Consider the following 24015-nt stretch of genomic DNA (forward strand, 5'->3'; position numbering starts at 1 on the left):
CCCAATCACTCCTCATCCCGGTCTCCCTTTGACCCACCCTGCTTCATACAGAAAATCGAATGAATGGGGGAAGCTCTGGAGCTGACTGACTTGCAAACGCACCAACTGGTGGGGCGGATCCGCCGAGAGACAGCGGCTGCAGCCGGTGAGGAGCGGAGGAGGGCGGGGCGGAGTAGGAGGTGGGCGGCGCACTTTAAATCAGGCTAGACAAATGTTGGGGGAGTTGGGGGAGTGTGTGTGATGCTACAACCTCCTTATAAAGGGACTCTCTCTCACGTTGTGGCTTGGAAATTAGAGCACATTGCCTAAAATTGAGGTCTCCACACACACACTCTCACACACGCCGAGTCACCGCGAGCCGCTGCCATGAACTGCATGTACATTGAGGAGATGCTCCGCAGGGCCGAGACGCCTCTCTTCTGGGTCGGCGCGTTCACTGTGGCCTCCCTGGCGCTGTGGCTGCTCTACAGGCTGCTCTCAGGCTTTAGGATCTGGGTCTTGGGAAACGGGCAGCTGCTCTCTCCGAAGCTGGGCAAATGGGCAGGTGAGTTGGGTCACATCAATTTTCACGCCACCTACATCACGGTCACGAAGAGGGCAGCTCAGAAGTAGACAGGTGGACTCGACGTGCAAACACCAGAATGAGGTTATTGGGCTCAAACTTCACTTTGTCACAAAGAGGATCTACATTCTGGTGCGTTTTTTTCTGTGTGGTTTAATTCAAGGGGAGGTTGGTGTTGCGTAACAAGCGCAGGTAAGCAGCTGATTGACTGGCAAGATAATGGTCCTTATTAGCTCAATTGGGGGTTTTTTTTCCCCTCCTCGCGTCAAACACAGCACCGTCTGCTGCCAGGGGCTCCAGTCAGCGTTTTCACCCACATTTGGAGCGGTAGGGGGATGCCCCACATTGGTGAGCCAGGAGCCAAATTGCGCAGGCTATGCGCACTTTTTAGAGAGCTGTTTTATGTGGGTGAGCTCTCAGCCAGCGCACTACTGAACCACATTAGCCCATCCGCATGATGTAGGACAAACCCATATGCCCAATTAAAACGTGACCTACATCTAGATCATTTTCACAGCCTTTCACTCCTCCAAATATGTCTCACTGGGGCAGCTTCTCAAACATTTTCACACTTGTGTTGATAATCTTTCACTTCACTTTGAATGTGATTACATTCAGGCGGTGTTTTGTCATGCTCTCGCTTGTGTCGTCGGTTCCTTGTCACATTTACCTTGTCCCATTCCGTTTGCCCTACATGTTGTTAGATGCAGATTAAAACGTCTTTAATTGGATTTGACTGTATAATGTACTTTTTCAACGTGCTTGGACACATGGGAGCGAGCTGGCAGGCAAATCTAAGTGTATTTTGGTTTGGTACAGACTAGTCTCATAGGAATCGCCCTGCCATGGCTTGACCCACTTCTCCAGTCTCCTATTTGGAGAAGACTGCTGCGTCTAGAGCCTCTTGCTGCGCAATTTGCCGAGCGCTCCCCTTCGCATTGGGATAGGTTGATAATCTCCCTCTAACACCCCTAAAAGCAGGCGACCCGGATGATTTGAATGCTTGTTGTTGTCTTTTATTTTTTTAAATAATAACCCAGATATTTATCTGCACCGTGACGCACTTTGCCTCCAAATCGTCGTTTTTTTATGAATGGAGTGTTTAATTGATGCCCTGTGCGCCATAAGAGGGAATGAAACGCATGACGCAAAGGTAGGGTGCCTTTAGGAATGACTAATGTACATTTTTTTGTGCGATTCTGCTGGAATATGCGGAGGAATACCGGTGCACACCGATGAGTCATGCGCTTGTTCATCGCTTCGTCATCCATTGGTCATATAGAAACTGTGATTTCCCCACTCCCAACCCCCCCACCCCACCCTCCTCCTTCACTCCTCCTCCAGCACCCCCAGTATCTTGTCAGATGTAGCTCTAACTTCTTCTCTCTTACCAGAAATGATTCCTTTTCTTTTTGGTGCAGTAAGGAACCTTTCTATTGCATCAATTACACTGGGTCAAATGTGATTCTGCATTTTTAGGGTGCAGGAAATGCTCTAAACCATTACTTTCAGAGATGATTCCTATCTTAACTTTCCCACACTGGCCACTCTTACTCTTGTATACCTTTTCGTAACATGTGAACTTGAATGCCACTCCCTGAAACCAGTTCCTGGCACCAGTCAGACAAGCCAACAACGGTTGGAGCCATGGCAGGAAGTGAACAGGTAGAGAAGAGTGAATGTTTACTAGGAATGAGTTGTCCTCCTCAGCTGGTTGTACCAGATGTGCAGGTCTGGCCAGCTCAGGCAGTGCTGTGATTTCTTTTATGCCCATCCACTTACGTAAAGTGGTGTGACTTTGTGTCTCCACCTTTGGCTGACAGACTGAGGCACCTGTTGCAACAAGTTAAATTATTTCTAACCATCAAATAGGCTCGGTATTGTTCTTTATTTTAATGCCAAGTCCGCAACACAAGTGAAGTGGTGTTGTAGCTGCTCTACAGAAACTGCATGAGCCGTTAACCTATTTTCTTTGACATCTCCTTTCTCTTAGGAGCTGTGCAGTCATATAATACCTCATGTTAGGGTTTTTCACAAACCTTAAACTCTTGTATCTACTCATGATCGTGCATATTAACTAATTTCAAATGTATATCTGTAGAAAAACATTCAAAGCTTGAAATTCACAACATCAGCCCTTTTTAAAAGGTGGTGTATCACCGATAACCGAGGAAGAATTTAGCTGTACATGAATATTCTGTGACTTTAAATGCCTACTTTTAAAAGCTGTGGTAGTTGGACTAAATGTTAAGCCACTGGGTTTGAATTTAGACTTCATTTGACTTCATGTGATGAGGATATCGGCCAATCAAACAACCATTAAATGATTATCCCAGGAAATAAAATGAGTCACATTTTAAATAGTTCTTTGACTGACATGTGTCCTAGAAAGATGTGCCAAATTGGATTACTTGGCTCATCCTTTAAACATGTGCTTTTTGCAACCCACATGGCTGTTATTGCAACACAGGAGGCAACCAACATTTCCTGGTCAGACAGGTTTGATTGGTGCAGGTGAACAAGGTCACGTTTCCTTGGTAACAGCTCAAATTAGTTCAGATAAGTGTCAGTTCCTCCCCTTTTATGCAAGGTCAGGTAATTTGTATTCAGAGTTGCTTTTGTAAGCTTGGAGTTTAGAGAGAGTCTTGTTATCACTGCACATCTTTTAGTGCTGAAGCTCTGCAGCTCTCACATGCAGAGCAGAGCAGGGATTTCTCTGGAGTTCCTCTGCTGGTCTTCCCCTTAGTGGAGGAGACTCCTAGTGGCAGAGCATCAGCACTGCAGAATGGATGAAGGCGGCTTCCCCAGCCTCTCTGCTGCACAGTGCATCCACACTCTCACCCTCCCCACCTCCTGCCAGCCCAATCCATGTCTGCAGCTCAGTTTTTCTTTTTTTAAAACCCTGAGCGAAGGAATGGCAGTGCTCAAGAACACGACATTTCTTTTTTATCCATCAAGTCTTTAATTTCTTGGCAGATTTAGTAGTTGCATCAGAATGGGAGATCCCTGCAGTTTTAAAGATATTTAGTCTTGGCGTTAAGATTTTAAAGGTATTTCATTGTATTTTTGCAGATTTTTTTTTTATAATGCAGTGTTTAATATTTATGCTTTTTTGTCCAGTGGAGCATCTTTTGACTCTAATGTGTAGTAGAGCCCAGTTTTCTCCTCTCCGCTCACTCCATTCTTAGCCCCCAGCATCTCATATTATATAAGGGAGCCAGTGTCTGTTCTGTTGCGTGTGTGTAAAACTCCATTATAGGGAAGTAAATTAGACCAAAGGGAGCTTTTTGCAAGGGTGGGGAGGGGGGAGATAGTGATGTCACATGCGCCTCAGAAGTGCCCCCCTCCTCCCTTTGACATTAGAGTTTATTGAGAAAATGGTCCTATTATATAAGAGGGATACAGCCATTCATCAGTACAGCACAAGAGTGACAACGACTTGTGTCAGCACTTACGCAAGAATTATATTGAGTTTGATTCGACTGCAGGAATAAACATTTGTGGCGTGCAAGTTTATCAACCTCAGCTGCGGGCGAATCAGAGTGGCAGGGTGGTGTTTAATTATTATGAGGGGGAATAAATTTCAGTGTTTTTTTTATGAATAGGCATTAGGCTTCATTCATGGTAAGGAAAATGCACATATGTGAATGAAATTTATCCATGTGTATCAACTGAGGCAGGGTCTCCACTTCTTCATCCTTGTGAATGTGCTTCCCCCTAGTGCTTTGTATGAGAGAGAGAGAGAGAGAGAGAGAGTGTATGTGTGTGTGTGTGTGTGTGTGTGTGTGGGCGGAGAGAGGGAGAGAACACTGCTGTTCATGTGATGAACACGCTCTGTGACACGTGCCGGAGCCAGGGATGCTGGGTAAAAAAAAAAAAAAAGAGAGAAGAGGGAGAAAAAAATCCTCTGCATCTCCCTCATTTCAAGCTCCTCTCAATCCCTCCTCCTCCTCCTCGCTCCCCTCCCTCCTCTCACCCATCTCCCCATTCAGCCAGTCTGTGTATCTGTTTCTCTACATCTTGCACTCTCTTTGAGGCTACAGTACCATCTTCCTCTGAGCATGTTGCTCGTCTTCTCCAGTTTCACTTCTCGTATTCTCCATCCATCTCCATATTTGTGTGCCCACTAACCTCTTCTCTAATCAATACTGATTTTAATAGTTAAATGCTTCTTATCCATCAACACCAGTACTGATATTAATTTTCAATGCACACAAAAGTAGTGCATTTCCAACTTGATTATTTGTCCAAAAACAAAAAAACAGTAAGTGGCAATATTATAGCTTCACAAACACTAAGATGCTTCTTACCTTTTTCATATTATCTAAAGTTATTATCCTGGGTTTTTCAACCATTGCTGAGACTTCATGAACAGTTTTAAGATAACTTCTGCATCTAGTAACTTGTTGTGGTAATTTTCTTAAATGAAATGATTGGTGAAATAGTGTAGGGGTGCAACTAACTTAATTTTTTCATTACTGATTAAACTGCCAATTATTTTTTGTTTGGTTTTGTCTATAAAATGAGAAATTTTAAAAACTCTACAGTTTCCTAAAGCCCAAAGTGACATCTCTAGATTGCTTGGGTCTAGGGTTAGGGTTAGGGTTAGGGCTAAAACCCAAAGATAATCAGGTTTACCATCATATAACACAAAGAAAAGCAGCAAAAACTCAGTTTGTGACTAATTTGAACTGGAACAAGGGAATGTTTGGTATTTTTGCTCAAAACAAAGGAATACTTTGCATATCTATTTCCAAACAGGTGCATAGGCGAGGGATGAGAAGAATAAAATTCGTAGAAAAGACTCACATGTACTGTCTAACTTGCAAAAATAATGATTTTAATGCTGCAACGTTTCAGGCAAAGGTTGAGGTATTTTTGCTCAAAAAATGACAAACATCATTCATCATTCAATATTACTTTAATTTTCAGAGGCATTTCAGGTTTTTTGTCCATGTTAGGACTTCAAATTTCTATGTTAAGCCTAAATTATTAGACAGTTACCAAAATAGTTGCAGATTAACTTTTTGTTGATTGACTAACTGATTAATCATCAAATTGTTCAGGCTTAAAATGGAAATTTGAAGTCCTTACATTGACAAAACAACTGAAATGCTTCCACCTGAAAGCCCAATACTGAACAATGCAAAAAACTGGTATTAGTGTGAATTTCTTTGACAGAGAAACCCAGCCCATCTTCAGCAAAATATTTCCAGTTGAAGTATCAACATCTCACCAAATACTTCTTTGTTCTTCTTAAGTCATGCACTCTAATTTTGCTGCGAACCATAGCTAATTTTCCCCAACGTTCTTGTCTGACAACATCTGTTGCACTCCTCAGGATCACAAGGGCATCAAGTGCAATAATTTGCTGCTGAGTTGCGTTATCTTAACACACAATACTGGACCACCAGCATATTTGAATCAGCAGTTTATTGGTTTCTGTAAAGTGATGTCTTACTTCGTTGGTTGCAGTCTAACATGCCAGAGAGGCAGTTTGTTCAGTTGTGAGTTTCAGTTGAAATGTTCTCGGAGGTAATTGCGTCAGTCTTTTGTGGGACAAAGCTGAGAAGAATGGTATGAAGTCATGTTCTGATCAAAGACATTGCCAAACCTCTGACCACATCAATCACCCAACCCAAGTGTTTATTGCATGTGCACACAGTGTGTAAGATGGTGTGCAGGTGATTGATGTGGTTTCAGGAACTAAAAAGGCACCTGGATTGGTGATTGGTGATTGGATTGGTTTGGATTTTAAGTTTTTCAAACTCTTTTAGATACAAGTAAGTGTTTAAAATGTGGAGGAACTCCGCATCAATTTTATCCACTAGTCTGAGTTATGTCACCAATACAGGGATGTAAATGATCCAACAGGAGGGCTGAGTGAATGCAGGTTTCCATCCCTTCCACCAAAGACTCCAGCAGGTGATTCCACTGATTAACACTCCTCCAGTCAGAGGACGGACTAATAAAGTGAAATCACCTGCTGTAGGCTTTGTTTGAACCTCCACACAGTACAGTCCGTCCTTTTAATGGCACGCGGTCAAACAGCGAAGTTTGTTTCCTGCTCAAAAATCACCTTGTCTCAACACAACTAATTGTGGCAAAGGAAACTATTGATTTTTAAACAAGGCATGTGACTGGAGGAGGGAGGGGGGGACACGACTATTTTTTGCTCTGTACCCAAATATAGATGCAGCTTCTATCTTGGGCAGCTCTGAAGTACATGTTCTCTTTTTTTTTATCCTCTTTCTCCTGTCTCTCACCCTCCCTCCCCTCATTTCTCCCTCTCCCCCGGCCCGATCAAGCTTTATTTTTGTCGACTTTTATATCACCCATGTGACTTTTCTCCCCTGCTATTTAAAGCAGCATGTGTGTGTGTTTGAATGTGGAAGGTGGGCGGATGGAGAATGGAGTGTGTGAGTGAGTGTGTGTGTGTTTTTGGGTGAGGGTGGGTGGAAGAGAGGGGGGGTGCTGTCTTTGGATCTTCTGCTGCATCCCTCCCTCCATCTTTTTTTTTTTCCCTCCCTCTGTGGTAGGAGGGGCTGCTCGTTGATAGGCGAGTTTGGGGTGCGACAGATTACATAACAGTACGTAACGAGAGCGGGGCATACAAGGACCGCAGTCTCTCCTCACTGAGAATCTTAATTGGGGATTTGGTGGTGGTGGTGGTGGTGGTGGTGGTGGTGGGGAGGGTTGAGGGGGGAAGTTTTTGCGCTCATTTTAGCTCTGTCTCGCTCTCTTTGCATAGGAAGTTGAATCTTCTAAAAAAAAAAAAAAAAAAAACACTCACCCTGTGGGTAACTGATAGTCAGGGCCATGCCAGTTTTCTTCACAACTAAACACTAGATCAGCTTATTTTACTAATCAGCCCACCTTAATCTTTAGAGAGGAATAATCAGTGGATTCATAGAAATCTGAATCTCCATATTCATAACTCTTTTGTCTTGTTAATACAAGCTGCTCATCCTCACACACGTGCCTTCTCATGCAGTCCACGTTAATCTAAATTCTCCACATGTATCAGTGAGCTTTGTGTTCTTCCTCCTCTGCTCATCAGATCACATCTTATGTGTGTTTCTTTTCCTCCCCAGCCTGCAGTGCTCATGCTGGCATCGGGGGGCTTTAGGTGGAGGGCTGAGAATGCAGCAGCAAGCCTGGTCGTCGTGGTGATGGCGATGGTGGTGGGGGATCTTGTTGGTATTCAGGTGCTGCGGCAGGCAGGCAGGCAGGCAGGCAGCTCCCAGACGAGGCAGTGCAGGCGCGCTGCTATTTTTACTCCTCCTGCTGCTTTTTTTAGACCCTCGGAATAGTGAGCAGGCAGCGGCAGGGGCTGCTCCACTGCTGAGGAGGGAGGGAGACAGAAAAGGCTGGGGGATGTCAATACCTCTGGACGTGATGTGCAGCACTAAGCACAGCAGAGCGGCGGCGCAAATGCGCCCCCGTCAGGGCCCTTCAGAGCCAGCATGGTGGACCAGATCCCTCAGAGGCGCAGGAATGGGGGGGAAATGAGCGTTGTTGCTGGGAATGAATGAGAGGCAGTGGTGTATACATCCTCTCTGCCAGCACACACTTGAATACATTCATGGAGTCACACACACTCCTCTTCCCCCCCCGGCCTCTCCCCAGTCTCCTTTTTGTCTTTTCATGGTACACATCACTCTCATATGTGGTTGCCCCATCAACACACATTCACCCTTTGTTGTTTGTGTGCGTCTCTGAGCGTCAGTGGCATTGCTTTCAGTCACGTGCTTGCTTGTGTAGACCCTTTTTGTTGCATTACATCTGTTTGTGTGTCACAGATGTAATGCTTTGCTCATGTTAGGGGAATTAATTCCTAGTGGAAGCACTGGGGTGTTTGTGTGTTTGTGACCAGACTGAGCAGTAGTATTTTTGATGTGGTGTTCTGCTTGTGCATCAGTGAGGAGGTGTAAAGGTGACACCTGCAGTGTTCATCACTGAAAGGTCACCAGTTACAGGTGAAAGAGTTGCATCAGACTTCATTCAGTTGTCTTTGTGGCTGAGATATTGTCCCTTTTTTTTTACCGTAAATTATTATAGTTTTCTTGCATTAGTTGCACTTGTGATGGCTGATAGCAACTCAAAAGCAAGAAATAAAATATCTTAAGACTCAAGAGGAACTCTGTGTCCTCATCCCACTGTACTGGCCCCCCTGTTACACACACACACACACACACACACACACACGCTTCACTCTCACTCACTCCCTAGACAACATTTATTGAGAAAATGGTACTATTATATAATGAGTGGGAGGAGTGTAGTCATTCATAACTACAGCACGAGGATTTGGAGGTTGTGGGGAAGGGTGGGGAGCGGAGGTGGAGGTGGGGAGGGGTAGACAAATGCAGAGTGGAAAATCACAATTCAAAGTAGAGTGTTTTTAAAGAAGTAAGTGGCACTAAAAATAGTTTCTGATGTTTATGTCTCCTCTTCTTTCATCCAGCTGTTCTCTAAAGTGGATAGAGGGATTATTTCTCTCCATCGTATCTAGCCTCCCACTTTTCAGACCACCCAACAAAATCCCCTTTACATATTTCAATTTTATACTTTTCATTTGCGTTCATTTTTTTTTTTTTGGTTAAACTGTCACTTCATTTGAAAAAGTTTGAGAGTGCAGAGCTGGAAATGTTTCAAAATGTCACCTTGTCTTAAAAATGTGCAGATTCCTGCGCTAGTTCTGATATTACACAATTTTTATGGCTTAAATTTTTAAATGTGCTTTGCTCTGCCAGAATTAGAATGTTCTTTGATATTTCTGCTAAAAGATTATTAATTTAATGAGTTTAAAGACTCGATTGGCTGACAGCAGCATCTTCACTAACTCAAATACCATACACTTGCAGAGTGGAAGTTTTCCACTTGACATGCAGCAGGTTTTTGCAAAGAGGAAGGATTTTAATTGTTTTTTAGTGATGAGACAATCCAGGGTTAGTCCCCCTTTAAAGCAAAATTCACCTCTTGTTTTAGTGGAAAGAAATGAGACTGAAAAGCGAGAAGAGTGGAGTGACACTTCATTTTGTTTTCTTACAATGCATGGCATGCATAGCCTGAACATATGTAGTGTGACACGTAGCCAAGTACCGTATGTTCTTTGCTGTCATGTTCAAGTTCAAATGTTCATATACCACACATGTTTTGGCACATAACACATTCTTGCACGCTCTCCTGTATCAGGTTAAAGTTCAAATGCAGATGCTATGTGCACATTCTTGCACGCAGGAGCAATGTTCTGCACCTGAAACTCAGTCATGCAGGCAAACGTCATCCCAGGTGCCTTTCTCTGGGGTATTTTTATTGTCCCATGCGACTGGAATGTGGTCGGTGCTCTTGTTGTGTTTTATGGTTGTTATTTTTCTCTAGTTCTCAGTTGCTGACATGGCCTGTCATTTCTTCCTCGAAGGTATCGTAGGCCTAGTTACAGCAGAATCGTGGAAGGCATTCCTTATCAGTCAGGACTTTTGTTTTCTTGCTTAAGAAAAGGCTGTCTTTCTGTAACCATCCAGCAACTTTACCTCCAGTTGTGTTGATTTTTCATGATCTAAACGGTTTCATGCTGCTCTCCTCTCCCTTGTGTTCATTACACTCCTTTAGCACTCATCAGATGAACTCAAAACTTGCATGATTGCCACCAGAAAAAGCTACACTTCCTTAGAAGTATGAGATTCCCACGTGTCAGCCATGATATTGTGGCACATGTGTGATGGATCTGTGTAAAATATGAGCCCTGTCGCTCGTAAAGCAAACACGCCTCATTCACTTCACTAGATTATATTAGGAAAAAGCTGATTTAATGATTTTCTGTCGAGGTGGTTGTTGTCTCCCCCCCACCTTAGCCATTTTACTTTGCAGCGAATGTAGCCTCTCCCTGCCTCTGTTTGCCCCCACCTGCATCTGCAGCAAGAGCCTGATTTGGTACAGCCCGCGCCCATTGAGGCTTTTCTGCCACGGAGCGTTTCATTCTTAACACGGGGGAGGTTTAAAAATAACCAGGGATTCTGCTCTCTTTTCACTTTTGACTTTGTGCTACTCTCTCTCGCTCTCACTCCTCTTCTCTCATTCACTCACTTGTTCTTCTCTCCCCCCTCCTCCTCCTCCACCTCCTCCTCTCCACCGCCATCTCTATTCTGTCTCTTTCTCCTTCACTCATTCGTTCTCTTGCTTCGCTCCAGTTCTATTTTTAGCCGCCCCTAGGATCCCTCCTCGCTTCCCCCACCCTCCCTACCCCACTTCGCCCTCCTCCTTTCTCCTGCTCCATGTTCGTCATCACTCCCTCCTCTCCGCATCCCCTCTCTCATCTTGTCTCTTTTTCCTGCTCTCCAGCTCTTTGCCAGAGAATGTCCTCTGCCTCTATTAATCTTTCATCAAGCCTTGCTAATAATATATTCATGATGCACAACTATGTGTGCATGTATTTGTGAGTACCCCCAATCCCTCCTCACCACCACTACCCCTTTTTTTGTTGTTGTTTGTCTTGTGTCTTCTCTCTCCCTCCTCCCTCCTGCCATCCATCCTTTCTCCCCCCTATCCTCCGTCAGTCAAGAAGGAGCTGGGGTTGATGGGCAGTGAATGTTTAAAAATAGCCCTGCTTGCTTGACAAGGTGAGGAGAACTCTGAACACAAGAAGAACATCAGCTCCTCTCTCCGTCTTCGTCTCCCCACGATTCGACCGCTTTTCACCATCTTTCCATGCGCCTGTGAAACCTTTCCTCCGGTTTTCCACCCTTCTCCTTCCTCCACCTTTTGTCTAAACTGCAGATAGCCCACAGTTGATTTAACCTTGCCAGTTAGATGAACATAATCTTGAAAATCATATTGTTTTGCATCAGATGAGCTGCTCCCAGTGAGGTATCAGTGGGTGTTGAAGGCTGTCTTCTATCTTTTGTTCTACTTTAATCTATACCATCTTATCTCCGCCTCTATACAATCTCCATCCTCTCTGTTGTCTTTGTAGCTTTATCTTTGTGAATTGACTCCTATCCATATTATCTTGGGCTGTATTATTTGCATATCTGCTCCAAAATCGAACTGCACGCTCCCTATTGTGTGCACTTTGAGAATGGACACCCTGTCATCGTCGAGCTTAGAGAGAGGCTTTCCTAAACAGCAGGTGAATAGTATCGTGGGGTGTGGCCGCTAGAGCCTTCGTATGACTGTCCCATCTGTCACCCGTGAAGAGCCTCGGGCTTAACTCCATGTTAGGGCTCTGAGCTAATATGATGACGATTATAGGTGGTCAAACCTGATGTGAAGGTGTGTTGTGAGCCTGTGAACAAAGAGGGTCATATTTGTGATTTATGTGCAACTGTCACAAGATGCAAAGATAACAGATATGGTGGCGGTTGCATAATAGATGTGCCAGAGTAATGAGTCAGCCTGGCGTGACTTGTCGGTGAGATGTTGCTGATGTAATGTGCCACTGGACAGGGTTCAAGTAAGTTGTGCCTAGGTTGGATATACAAAGTGAAACCACGGTTTTAATCAGGTCAGTCATTCTCGACTCAACTTTCGGCGACTTAAGAACATCTACTCCCTCATTAGTGAACAGAAGTTGGCTTGACTCCTGCCCTGTTACATAGTTTAAAAGTGTTGCTCAGAGAACCAATACTAACCTCTTTCTCTTCTTTTCTGTCTCCCTGCAGTTGTGACGGGAGCCACGGATGGAATCGGGAAATCCTATGCGGAGGAGGTGAGGCTCCTGGACCCTTATTTATTTCATTTCTTTCACGGCAAAGCTGTGACTCATGCATACACACACACACACACACGCGCGTACACACACACACACACGCGTACACACACACACACACACACACACACACACACACACACACACACACACACACACACACCGTGTTCACTCATAGGCCACGGTAGGGGAGAGCTCTTATAGGCCTATTAACGTGGAAGAGAGTCCTCACACACATATGCACACACACTTCAGCACAGGCTCGTCAACAGGAGCGCATACGGAGGTAACAAGCACACGTTGAATAGGGGCTACCCTGCCACGTGTTTGGCCCATACTAGTGTGGGTGTGCTGGCTGTATAATATAGTCATGTAGGGTCTTTGACTCATGCCGTTGCTGTCGGTGCTACAGTGGGGCTAGCCGCTTGTCACGCAACGCTAAGCCACCATTTTGCCCAATGTTTTATGCCATGCAGGGTGTTTTTTGCACGTTAACGTTTATGCAGAAACACAACACTTGGATTCTGCTTTCCACATGGAACATGGTAAATCTACTTCTGTGCGATTAAGTGCATCGTTTGAAATCATTTGAACTGCACAAGCAGATTTGTTCACTGCACAGCAACGTGCCCACATACCCAACGATCAACCTGGCTGAGGAAACTCATTGACTGAGTCTTTGTGCATCCAGAGGAGCCAGTCAGAATGGGACTAGGGCTGCAGCTAACCATTATTTTCATTGTTGGTTATTTTCTTGATTAATCAATCAGTTGTTTGGTCTATAAAATGGTGAAAAATGTGGATCGTTTTCCAGAGTCTAAGATGACACCCTAAACGGTTTTAATTTGTCCACAACCCAAAGACAATCAGTTTACTGTCATGGAGGAGTAAAGAAACCAGAAAGAAAACACATTTAAGACAGTGGAATCAGAGAATTTAAACTTACTTTGCTCTTAAAAGTTAACAGTTGACAACCAATCATTGCTCTAAATGAGACACAAGTTGAGGAACATTAAAGTTAAGTTTGAAGTTTCCTTAAGCCTTTTCAGCTCTCAAGCCTTCTGTCAGTCTTTCTTTGGGAAGCATGCTTCCAACAAAGTGAGCAAAACAACTGAGTTTGCACATACAGAGAGAGGAGTGATTAATCTACGTCCATAGGAGACAGTTTAGATAATATGTTACTATTGCTCTCCCAATATTCTGATCCAGAGTCGAGCACCTTTATTGAAAGTTGGGGAAAAACAAACTTAAAAGTGACATATGTAACTCTGGAGAAAGATAGTTGAGTCCATTCCCCCAAAAACCAACTCTTGGGTTGGTAGACTGAACCAAGTCACGATATTTGACGACCTCGGAATGACACTAAACAATCAACTTTTTTTCTCCAGGGTTACATGAAGCAATTTTTAATGAAAACGACGAGACACAAAAAGATCTCTGATTTCGGGGACACTGAAGTCCAAAAGTTTCCGTCTCCTATTGCGACCCTCTATAGTTGTCAACACTCTGTGTGACACCGTCCTCAGTATGTTACTATAATGGTCAAAGTTGTGTATTCGTCACTGACCTTTTTTTTTTTGTTTTTTTTTCCTTTGCAGCTTGCTCGTCGAGGATTTGCCATGATGCTGATCAGTCGCTCCCAGGAAAAGCTGGATGACGTGGCCAGGTCACTTGGTAAGTGTGTGTGTCTGTGTGTGTGTGTGTGTGTGTGTCTGCACAACATCATGGAAACCGGTTCGGGGTTGAGAGCACAGTGAGTGGGCTGATGAGGATGTGTGTATGGGCAGGCAGTGACGTGCAACTTCCTACCCCGTCAGCTACAGGGTTTCCCAGGCCTCTATAGGAGGGCATATCCTCGACATAAGGATTTAGAATATAGTCAAAAATGAAGAGAAACGGCGAAAATTATCTGTTATGAGGACAAAATACAAGTTAGCACTTTTTTTGTCGCAACAAAGGTGTGGAACTTCCTTTTTCGAAAACAGTATGCTTTTATTTCACAGAGTCATTTTGTGAGTAATTTCTGGATCCTATTTTTCACGCTCTTCTGCACCTGCTAAGTCATGCCTTCATTGTGTTCGAGTGCTGGTGAATTGGACACATGCAGCCAACAAAGCAGGCTGTGTTTTACTTCCTCACTGTCACTATGAAGACAGAATAAAATCCAGCCTGATCGACCAACCTGTTCCTCTGAGATAATTGTGAGAAACTGACTAGGGTTTTCTCATTCACGTCTACACAGACAGAAACTGAGCACCCATACGAAAGGAAAAAACTTTTTTCCTCCTTCCTCTTCTCCTTTCTGGCCCATCTCCAGATTTTAACAGAGACTGAATGGTGAGTGCCCCCCCAACCCCCACCCCCTGTTCAAATAGTGCCCTCTCCCTGACTCGCTCTCTTTCCATCTGTCTCTGACGTCTCCCACAGCGCAATTTCCCCTGTCGTGCTTCAAGTCCACAGAGGGGGCTGATGGGTAGTCACGAGCGGGATGCGGCGTGCCAAACTCTGGCAGTCCTCCCTCACGATTAGTCTGACAAAACCACCCTCCTTAGCATGTAACCGGCCAAACCCACCCTGTCCCACCTCTATTTTACTCTTATTAGTGTTTCTCCTCTCTTCTATGCAAACGTCTCATTTGACTTTTGATCGCACCTGCCCGGCAACCCCAAATTACTCCTCCAATCTGGCAGCCATAATATTTCTGCCTCTTTGTGTGCAAAGCTGCTTTTATCATTTACTTTGACATGGACTCAAAGTAGCTGTGATGACTAAAAATAATCTGAACTGGATATAGTTTTCAGGGAGGCTGCAACCCCTAGCACCCCTCTCAGGTTCCCCCCTTTTATCTCTTCCCAACTACACTGACACACTCCTGGTCTTTACCGAGGCACATCCCAGGAATTTTCCTCTTATAACTCCCTCCGCCACCTATCAGCTAAACGAGTCTTTGGACAATAAATTCTAATTGCAGCAGGCGCGTCAAACATGACGAGGGAGTGGAGGGAGGGGAGAGGAGGTTAGGGGAGGGAGGATGGCTCAGCTGGTTTGTTGGTACGCAGTGCCCTCTTCAGCCCAAGTCTGACAGTGGCTGCTATCACGCTCCATTTATTTGAATGGATCCGGGGTTTTGAAACAGGGGGATTGCTCTGTTGTTGGGCCACGTAATGCTGGCTGATTTGTGACACATGGATACATGATATGAGTGTGTGCTGTGGAGATGACACTCTGAACTTTCATTCTTACAGTTTAACACTTTTATGTTCACTGCCATACACAGATATCACTGTACCCTTAAAGTTAACAAGCACTTGTTTCTCCTTTCACAGAGGAGCAATTTAAAGTGGAGACAAAGACCGTTGCAGTGGACTTCGGCAAGGCGGACATCTATGACAAGATCGAGGCGGGGCTGGCTGGTCTTGAGATTGGTGTTCTTGGTAAGAGCTGCTTTTCAGTCAGGACAGTGTGTTTATGCTTGCTACAACTCTGTCCAGTGATTACCTACAGGCACCAGTTGCATGTCGACATATTATGGAAAAGATGCTTGGTTTTGCTGAATCTTTAGTGCAGTTAGCTGTGTCATTGCAGACATAAATGATAAAGATATATCCTTACGAGCAAAGCAACAGCAAAAGGCAAAGTAAGCATCACTTAACTTGTGTATTCAGGCAGTGCGAGCTGCATTGAGATTAGATGCTTAGAGAGTCTTTAGTATTTAAAATTGGACATAATTCTTGGGGTTGGAGGGTGTTGTGGAGTACAAAAACTTGCATGGACAGTTTAACCTTTGTTTCACTGTTGGCAAACCTCCCTTCTGGATTTCATTACACGCATCAGTCAAAGCAAATTGTAAAACACGTGCTGTGGAAATGCAAGCTGGTGTTTTTCCTGTTTTCAATAGTTTTTAAACTCCCTTTAATTTAGGTAGTTGAAATGACTTCTTTCTCAACTTCACCTGATGGACAAACTACAATGCACATGTTGTTGACTGGGGTCATGTGTTTTTTGAGTTATGACGCTGTTGTGAAAGAGACACATTACCAGAACACGAAGGATGAACACTCATGTGCACAAAAATGTTTCTGAGGTCTGCATTCCTTTTAAAAAGTCTGTCTCGAGCTTTAGAGACTTTCCAGAAAACCTCATTGCGACACTGCCATCACGACTCCTGGCATGTCGGTGTAATTTTAGATGTTTAGACTCCAGAGTTCATGTTGTACTTTTTAGCTGAACATTTAAGGAACTCTTTGTCCTTTTTGTTATGATACCAATTGTGCTCTACTGGTTGTAAGGTGTGGCTGTGTCTTGTGTGGAGTAGAAAATGCTTGTTTCTATCTTGATTGCTTTTGCTGCCACCTTGTGGTAGAAATTTGTGAGTTTGTGTTCTCCAGTAGCTGGTTATGTTGTGAAAAGAGTTGAATAATAAGATTATTTTCTCTTTTTTTGTCTTCAACAGTCAACAATGTTGGTGTGTCCTACCCTTACCCTGAGTACTACCTCCATATTCCTGATCTGAACAATGTGAGTGCTCTTATTTCATCTTTATCTGCAGGTGGAAATTCTCTGATGCTGCTAGTTAGGAGTGCAAAATAAGTGACTTGTGTGCGCCTGTGAGGAAAAAGCATGCACCATTTTGCAGATTTATTTTCTTTGTCTCATGCCTAACAGTTTAGTGATCATATTTATTGCTTATAAACAACAAACATATCTTTTGTGATATTTCTGCATAATCGTATGTGCTACTGTTTATCTGACTGGTGCTTTCTGTGTTTCAGTTCATCACAAACATGATCAATGTCAACATTACCTCAGTGTGCCAGGTGAGTTTGTTTTCTGCACACTTTTGCTCTCCGGGGAAGAAATATTCCCCAAACCTTCAGCCCAGTGTTGCAAACTCCATATTTATATCATGCCCCAAGTGTTTGTTTAAAGTTTGATCCATGCCTTATCACTTTCCCCCTCACTACTCCCCTTTTGTTCTTCTCCTCCTTTTCTTTTCCCTCCTCCTCCTCTGCTGTTTCTACCATGGTACCTGCAGTGTCTCAGTTGTTCCCAAAGCAATGGTGGACTACACCAACGCTGTCTGTACTCGCCACCCACGCAACTCTCTCCCTGTGTCGGTCTCTGCCTGTCTCTCCCTCTTACTTTTAGTCTTTTTTTATTTAAACAAAACTCTTTCCCTTCTTTCCCCAGTCCCCTTCTTCTCCCTCATGAGTTTCATCATTGTTTTGTGTGTCAGCTGATGTTAACTGAGCTTATGTTGTTGTTGTTGTTCTTGTAGATGACCCGTCTGGTGCTGCCCAGAATGGTTGAGAGGTGAGTTAAATGATAGGCTTCCATGTTTTGCGACATGACTGCAGTCAAATATCAGTGTCGTGAATGAAGGATTGTGGCACAGAGGCTGCAGGAGGAATCTCAGAATTAAATAGAATCCCCTTTTTGTTGTCTGAGAGCAGTATTTTGGGAGATTGCACTTTATAAAGGTGACTATTTTTAACGGGAAAGGGGGACAAGAAATCCTCACCAAGCCCTTTCCATCACTGCATCTCTCTTTTCCTCTCCTCCTTTGTTCGCAATGCTGACAAGCTTTCAATTCACACAAAGTGCTCTTCCCACCCGATTGGCTGCTCTGTTCCCATGTGACTCCTGCCGGCCAATAGCAGCGCAGGCACATTTGGTGCCGTGTGAGGCTGGAGCGTCGCTCCACTACATCACTGCAGCAACAGGCTGCCATGGCAACACACACGGCCACTACCACACTGTTTCAGTGTGTGTGTATGTGTGTGTGTAACATCACTTTGAGTGTATCTGTGAGTGTGCTGAATGTGTATAGACACAGGGTTCCCACTGGCATGGAAAATCTTTGAAAGTTTGTGGATTTGAAGACAAAATAAGGACTTCTGAAAATGTATTGTGCTGTTCTGGGATCAGTGCTTCACATATTGAGGAAAGCCCTCTGATGTAGATTTGTGTCATGGCAGCAGTTTTAGATTAAGGTTTTTTAATGTTTTAAAATGCCAAGTGAACAATGAAGCCTCTGTTGCAAAGGTGTAGATTTTGGGTGGGACGCAGGGGACATGTCCTCCTCAATATTTGGAACATGTGCATTTAAGTAGGAGAGGACATTTACTTTGACAAAATTAAAGACATTTATGCCATAAATTGATGCAGAAAAAGCGCAAATTGGTGCGTAAAATTCCCCCAATGTTGAAACACACCCTTGCTCTGTCATGTGTAATTTTAATGCCACAATGCCACATCATCAAATCATGGTAGCTTTGAATCGTGGAGTTCATTCATTCACTGTTCAAGACCTTGTCCTTAATCCACTTTGTTGTGTTTTTCAGTAACAAAGGTGTCATCCTGAACATCTCATCTGCCAGCGGCATGTACCCCGTGCCCCTTCTTACGGTCTATTCTTCCACAAAGGTATGTTCAACATCTATACCTGTCTGTCCTGTTTTAACAAGCAAGAATTCTCTTTGGAGACTAAATTGTTTCACTAAGCCAACCCTTCATTTTTGCCTCATTTGGAGGTTGTAATAAACCAACATTTTACAAACTCGTGTTAAAACTAACCATGTTTCACTCTTCTGTGTGCAGGCCTTTGTGGATTTCTTCTCTCGTGGCCTTCAGGAGGAGTACAGGCGTCAGGGCATCATCATTCAGGTGAGTTGGGGACTTACCTAATGAGATGAATCCCTCTCTTCTGCCCTGCATAAGATTTTTTTTTTTTTTTTTTGCATAAGAATGTGTCCGACCCAGGCAGATGCGAGGAAGATAGCTTGACAACATTGTTTCCCTGTGCAAACTGAGAGAGAGTAGTACAAACCATACCACTGTAGGCCCAGTCTCCTCTATCATGGTGTCATTTGCTCACTGGAAGTCTGTCAAACTATCCTAATCCAAGCTGAAAATATTATACACAGTGATTACACCTCACCCTTCATGGGACTGTATATGATCCACAGGACATCTGTACTGTGAAGACCGGAGCAGCTGCTGTCGACCAAACTTGAATGGTGGCTTTAAGTTTAAAATGTTCGACAAAAACAAAATGAAATGTATAAGTAACATAACTAATTAGTTTTATTATATTCCTCTAATTTTTTAGACATCTTTTTGTTGTAGACTTTGTGTCAAAGGACATAAGATCTGTCCATTAACGAAATCCCTCACAGATTTAACTCAAAAGAAGTTACAAAATCTTGTCCCAACCAGTGTTGGCTGAAAATTAATGGAACGACAACACATTCACAAATTAAACCCCTGATATGCATTTTTCAGAGAAGAGGTATTTTTGAAAATGTTGTTCCACATAAGGCTTGTCTGTTCTGTTTTTAGCACCCTCTGTAGTATTCACTCATGTGCCACCTTGTGGTTGAAGTGTGCACCACAGTTTCACCTCAGCAAACCTCAGAGTATGTTTTCACCTGATGAAACCACAGTCGTCAGACCAGATTACAGCAAAGATCTGATGTATTTTGAGTGCATTTCACAGGGTTATTTGTCAGTCTCACAGCAGGGCACATGATGCAACTTTTGTCTGTGCTGCAAATCTGGAGTTCATCTGTGGAAGTCTGAAACTTCACACTAACCTGAGGAAGAACTAAGGCTTTGTTTTATTCAAATTTTGCGTATTCTATGATTGGAAAAAGAGGTTTGTTACAGGCTTGACGTGTTTTTGAGCTCATTTTTCACTGTCTTCATGCAGAGTGTGCTGCCTTTCTTCGTGGCCACCAAAATGACTCGCATCAGGAAGCCCACCCTGGACAAGCCCACCCCAGAGCGCTATGTGGCAGCTGAGCTCACCACTGTGGGTCTGCAGAGCCAGACCAATGGCTATTTCCCCCACGCTGTCATGGTAAGAAGTGGAAACCTCAAAATACCTGTCCAGGAATACATCAAGTAAACTTCAATGTAGGGTTGCAGCTATATAGCAGTTTTAAAGTATAACGTGATATAGAAGTGAACGGTTATCATACCGTGTACATTTGCTTATCTATGATAATTATGAAAATTCTGTAATACCATGAAATTTCGATATTTTCTAAGACTGCTATCGTACCTTGAAAATCTCATACCGTTGCAACCCTACTTCAGTGCTGCTCCTAGTAAGGGATGTCAGACTTAAAGGGATACGTACTCTTGAACTGAGACACTAGTTTCCTGTGTTATTGTGACTAATAGAGACAAAATATGAGACCACTGCATCACAGAAACAGGCTGCAATTTAATTGCAGTGCAGTTGTGCACCATTGATTTTTATATCTATTAAAAGTGCTTGTTTTGCCACCGATAAGCTCAGACTGATATTATGAGTGTCTGATAGCATTATGGAAAAGATCCTATAGAGAAATCAAATGCTTTTCTTTACCTTTTGCTGGCCTGTTTGTTATTGTGACAAAGCCTCGCTTAAGGGGCAGTCTCACTCTGAAATCTTGCGAGAGGTGACTTGTTGCAGGAAAAAACAACGGTAGAAACATTAGAGTTGGAGAGAGGAGTCATGGGAAGAGTTTGTTGTGTTGGAGTACAAAAGGTGGCCAAGATTGCTATGAGTGTCTGCAAAGATTGCCGAAAAGACCCTACAGAGAAATCATTATATATATATATATATATATATATATATATATATATATATATATATATATATATATATATATATATATATATATATATATATATATATATATATATATATATTTTTTTTTAAAGTGTGTGTGTTAGTGTGTGTAACCATGTCTTCCTCAAAGAGAAGTCTCATTCTGAAATCTGGCGGACTTTTCCACATTCTAAAAATCAGCTAGATATTCTGTTATGATGTTGAAAGTCTTTTAGATAATGCTTAGAAGATGCTTTATGTGCTCCAACACAACAAAGTCATCCCGGCACTCCTCTCTCCAACTCTCTGTGACGTTCCCACTGTCATTTTTTGTGCAACAAATCACTTCTCATGAGATTTCAGAACAAGACCTCTTCTTGAGTGAGACTTGGTTTCATTTCTCTGTGGGGATCCTTTCCATAATGTTATAAAACACTTCTAATGACAATCTGAGTCTGTCAGTGGCAAAAACAAGCACTTCAAGTGGATGCAAATTGATGGTGCACAATTACTCGTATGTCTCAATACTTGACCAATTTAAAAAAATTGTTGTCTCCATTAGTAACTTAAACACAAACATGGGAAATCAGGACCCAGGTTGAGTTTACAACTGAACTATCTGGCTCAGTAGTTGGTTTTAATCCCCCTTTAGGAGTTAAGATTAAATGTATATTCACTTGAAACACACATCAGTATACATCCAGGCTGTAGTTTGTCTTAAACAATATGTGGAAACTGTTGATGATGCTATAGAATAACAGAATTTGGAGTGTTGGATGCATTATGTCACCTAGAATTCGCTTTTTTAAAAAAAAATTTTTAGATTAGGTGTGTTTTTCTTAGTGTTTAATGTTCTACAAAATTAGATTAAGTGACATAAAACCTGTATTTTTCAAGATGTCTTGGAAACTTTTTTTGAAATTTTAAAATTAAAACCTGAACCTAGGTTTTAAATCAATTGTAAACCCATGCGTCTCTTTTGTGTCGTTTCTTTCCTCGCAGGGTTGGGTGACCACCAAGCTGGTGCCAAGCAACCTGGTCATCTTCTTCGGAGCCAGAATGAACCGTCTGCAGCGCACTGGATACCTGCACAGGAGGAAGTTGCGAGAACAGAAGAATGGCACATCTTTGAAGAGTGATTAGAAAGATGGCTGACGAATCTGCAGGCAGCCACTCTGTTCTGACCCGGTGCAGTATTTAAAACAAAGGAGAGCTTGTGTTAGTATCTGTGTGGTTGGTCCTCCAGGGTTGCCTGAGATTTCACATTTGCGCCTTCGGTAAACGTGCTCATCAAAGCATGTGTATGACTTTGTGTTTAAGACGGCAAACTCTGACCTGATGTGATTTGTCTGGAGAAAAATAACCAAAGAAGGCAGGAGCTGAAATGATAATAAAATGCTGCTCTTGGTTAAGGACATAATTTTGTCACTGACACTGATGGTGGAAATACTACAACCAAAAAATTAGTGATTTGTTAACCCTGCTGTTGTAAGCAGTGGAAAATGGTGGTGGGCAATTTTTTTAATATGCAGTATATATATTTGTAAAATTATTTATTTTATATTTGTATGAACACATGAGCCAGCTCAGCTTTCTGCATTGCCCTGTTTACAAATCACTGAGTCATTTAAAGATGGTAGTTTCTGCTTTCTTTCATGTCATCTTACTTGCGTTACTGAACTGCTATGATCATGCATTGGCTCCTTCTTCCCTTTGTGTCTATATTGCCTGTTTTCAATATATTTAAAATTATAATTTGTGGAGGGTTGTTGTTGTTGCACCAATTTATCACTTGTTCTAAACCAAAGATTGTCACACAGTTCTCATTAACTGGCACCTTAAACACAAGTAACTTTATACTGAAATGAATGCTGGAAATGGGTCAGATTCAATGAGCTGGTGTTGACTGGTTAACAATGTATTATGAAAGGATATAATTCAGCTGGTGCCATGTCCATGTGACCATGTCTCTCTTCTGTGCCTCTTTTAATCAAATGTAAACCTTTAAGAGACGAAGGCAAACCTCCCAATCGCTGCACCTTTACAGTAGTTCCTCCGGTGTTTTGAAAGGATTTCACAGCGACGGAGAACATTTACTGTGGAGCGAATATTCCTCCAGTTGAAGATAAAACGCAAATATGAAGGTTTTACATCATACTGGCTTAAATGCTGTGTTTACTTTAAAAACAGGAGGACTGCTGCACAATTGAATACCTATATGACTTGGTCTCACCTGTGCCTTAAATAAGCGGTCTTGTGAATGCTTTTCCTTTGTAACAAGTCTTTTAATATGCTTGAAAATAAAAAAAATTGAGTTTCTACATGTAAAGTGCACTGTTTACATTTATGTAGCAGGAAACATGTTTTCTACTGTTTGATAATAAAAGCTTTGGCATACAGTATGTGATTGTGTAAGTGTGTGTGTGGGTGTGTGTGTGTGTGTCTATTTTTTTTTTTTAAATAGATCTGGACAGTGCTGGAAGAAGTACCGTAAAACTTCTATTAGTAGCCCGGGCTATTATTTGCTTGAATCACTGAACTCAACAGGCTTATATTTGGGACAGCCGTCTATATGGGACAGGCCTTTAATTCCTTTTACACAAAACTGTTGCTCAACAAAGATGGGAAATACAATCAAATTATTTATTTTAACCTGTATAAATATTACTTGTATAAAAATTAGGCTTTGAATAGCATCAATTATGTGTTATAACACTTGTTTTATTGCACCCAGCATACCGAAACAATACCACTTTAATACTTTTAATACCACTGCTAAAACAATATTTATAACTTGGCTTAATTTCTATGAAAAACACATTTGATTCTTTTGCTCAGTGGACCCTCACTGACTTAATAACTACAAATAACCTCCCAGGTTATCAAGGAATGGACACATATTCTGACTTTATGCAAGCTTCAGATGGAGTCACTACTTTTTTTTTTTTTATATCATCATGCTGGTGTATTTCAGGGCAGCATGGTGGTGTAGTGGTTAGCACTGTCACCTCACAGCAAGAGGGTTCCTGGTTCAATCCAAGGAGGGAGCCCTTCTGTGCGGAGTTTGCATGTTCTCCCTGTGTCAGCGTGGGTTTACTCCAGCTTCCTCCCACAGTCCAAAGACATGCAGGTTAATTGGTGACA

At 42.7% G+C, this 24015-nt stretch overlaps 1 protein-coding gene across 1 annotated transcript; it reads left to right on the top strand.

Annotated features, from left to right (window-relative positions):
• The first annotated feature begins 228 nt into the window (after nt 1-228).
• On the top strand, nt 229-23273 carry hsd17b12a (hydroxysteroid (17-beta) dehydrogenase 12a). The gene is made up of 11 exons (XM_049574237.1): nt 229-544; nt 12226-12272; nt 13871-13946; nt 15599-15706; nt 16726-16790; nt 17045-17089; nt 17551-17585; nt 18617-18698; nt 18873-18938; nt 19984-20133; nt 21874-23273. Exons 1-11 carry the CDS (start codon nt 367-369, stop codon nt 22012-22014), a joined length of 993 nt encoding a protein of 330 aa, XP_049430194.1. The 5' UTR covers nt 229-366; the 3' UTR covers nt 22015-23273.
• The last annotated feature ends 742 nt before the right edge of the window (nt 23274-24015 follow it).

The sequence above is a fragment of the Epinephelus fuscoguttatus genome, linkage group LG4 (genome assembly GCF_011397635.1).
Source record: "Epinephelus fuscoguttatus linkage group LG4, E.fuscoguttatus.final_Chr_v1".
NCBI lineage: Eukaryota > Metazoa > Chordata > Actinopteri > Perciformes > Serranidae > Epinephelus > Epinephelus fuscoguttatus.